The 918-nt window shown below is 48.5% G+C and overlaps 1 protein-coding gene across 1 annotated transcript in view; it reads left to right on the forward strand.

The window, feature by feature from the left end:
• The window catches only part of TDP1 (tyrosyl-DNA phosphodiesterase 1), a 74,689-nt gene that overhangs the window by 50,190 nt on the left and 23,581 nt on the right, over nt 1–918 (forward strand). Inside the window, exon 12 of the mRNA XM_023731654.1 lies at nt 132–234. Coding sequence (XP_023587422.1) covers nt 132–234 — 103 coding nt within the window. The remainder of the gene's footprint in view (nt 1–131; nt 235–918) is intronic.

Below are 918 nucleotides of genomic sequence, written 5' to 3' on the forward strand. Positions count from 1 at the left end.
ACAGCGCTACTCGAAACAGAAAAAATGTGATTGCCCCTCTCTTTTTCTGACTGATGCTCTTGCAGCTGTGCAGACTTGACCCACATGACATGTCTCACTGAGCCGGCCCCTCCATGTTCTTGTCTCTGCAGCGCGAATCTGTCCAAGGCCGCCTGGGGAGCGTTGGAGAAAAATGGCACCCAGCTGATGATCCGCTCCTATGAGCTTGGAGTCCTTTTCCTCCCTTCGACGTTTGTAAGTTCATGGTGTCTGAAACTGCTCAGTTGCTCGCTTGTAAAACAGATTGGTTTTTATGCTCTCTTCCTTTCATCACAGTGGCTTGCTGGAAGTCAATAGGGAGCCGAGGCAGGATTGTATCCTAGAGCTCTGAGATGTTGGCCTGTGCTGATGAATTTATTAAACACTCACTACAGTGGTTCAAACCCCTGCAGAGGCACCTTGAAAGACAGACCTGAAGATCTGCTTCTGAAAAGTCGTAACTTTGAAAAGCCTAATTAGAGAGTGAAGATAGTGCTTGGGGTAAAGCTAACAGCAATATTTAATATCATAAATACAATAAGTATCACAAAACATACGTGAAGATTACGGAATGTAAGTGATAAGTCACCAAAGGAATGGCCCAGCCAAGAGACGTTTTAGGGTAGGGTGATTGGACTGTTGGGAAGCAGGACACTTTGAGGAGGGTTTTGAAGGATGCATAGGATTCTGGGTACGTGGAGAGGAGCGGGAACGGCATCCCACATGGGAGGAACTTGCACAAGCACAGCCAGAGGCTGGGAAGCTCATGTCATCTGCTAGAGAGCGAGTTCAGGGAAGCCCAAGGGACACGGATCAGACTTACCAGTGAAGCCCCCTGGAAAGGCAGCACATTGGAAACAGTCCCTCAAGAGGTTCAGCCCAGCCAGCTTATCTTGCTGC

This window comes from Trichechus manatus, unplaced genomic scaffold, assembly GCF_000243295.1.
Source record: "Trichechus manatus latirostris isolate Lorelei unplaced genomic scaffold, TriManLat1.0 scaffold00045, whole genome shotgun sequence".
NCBI lineage: Eukaryota > Metazoa > Chordata > Mammalia > Sirenia > Trichechidae > Trichechus > Trichechus manatus.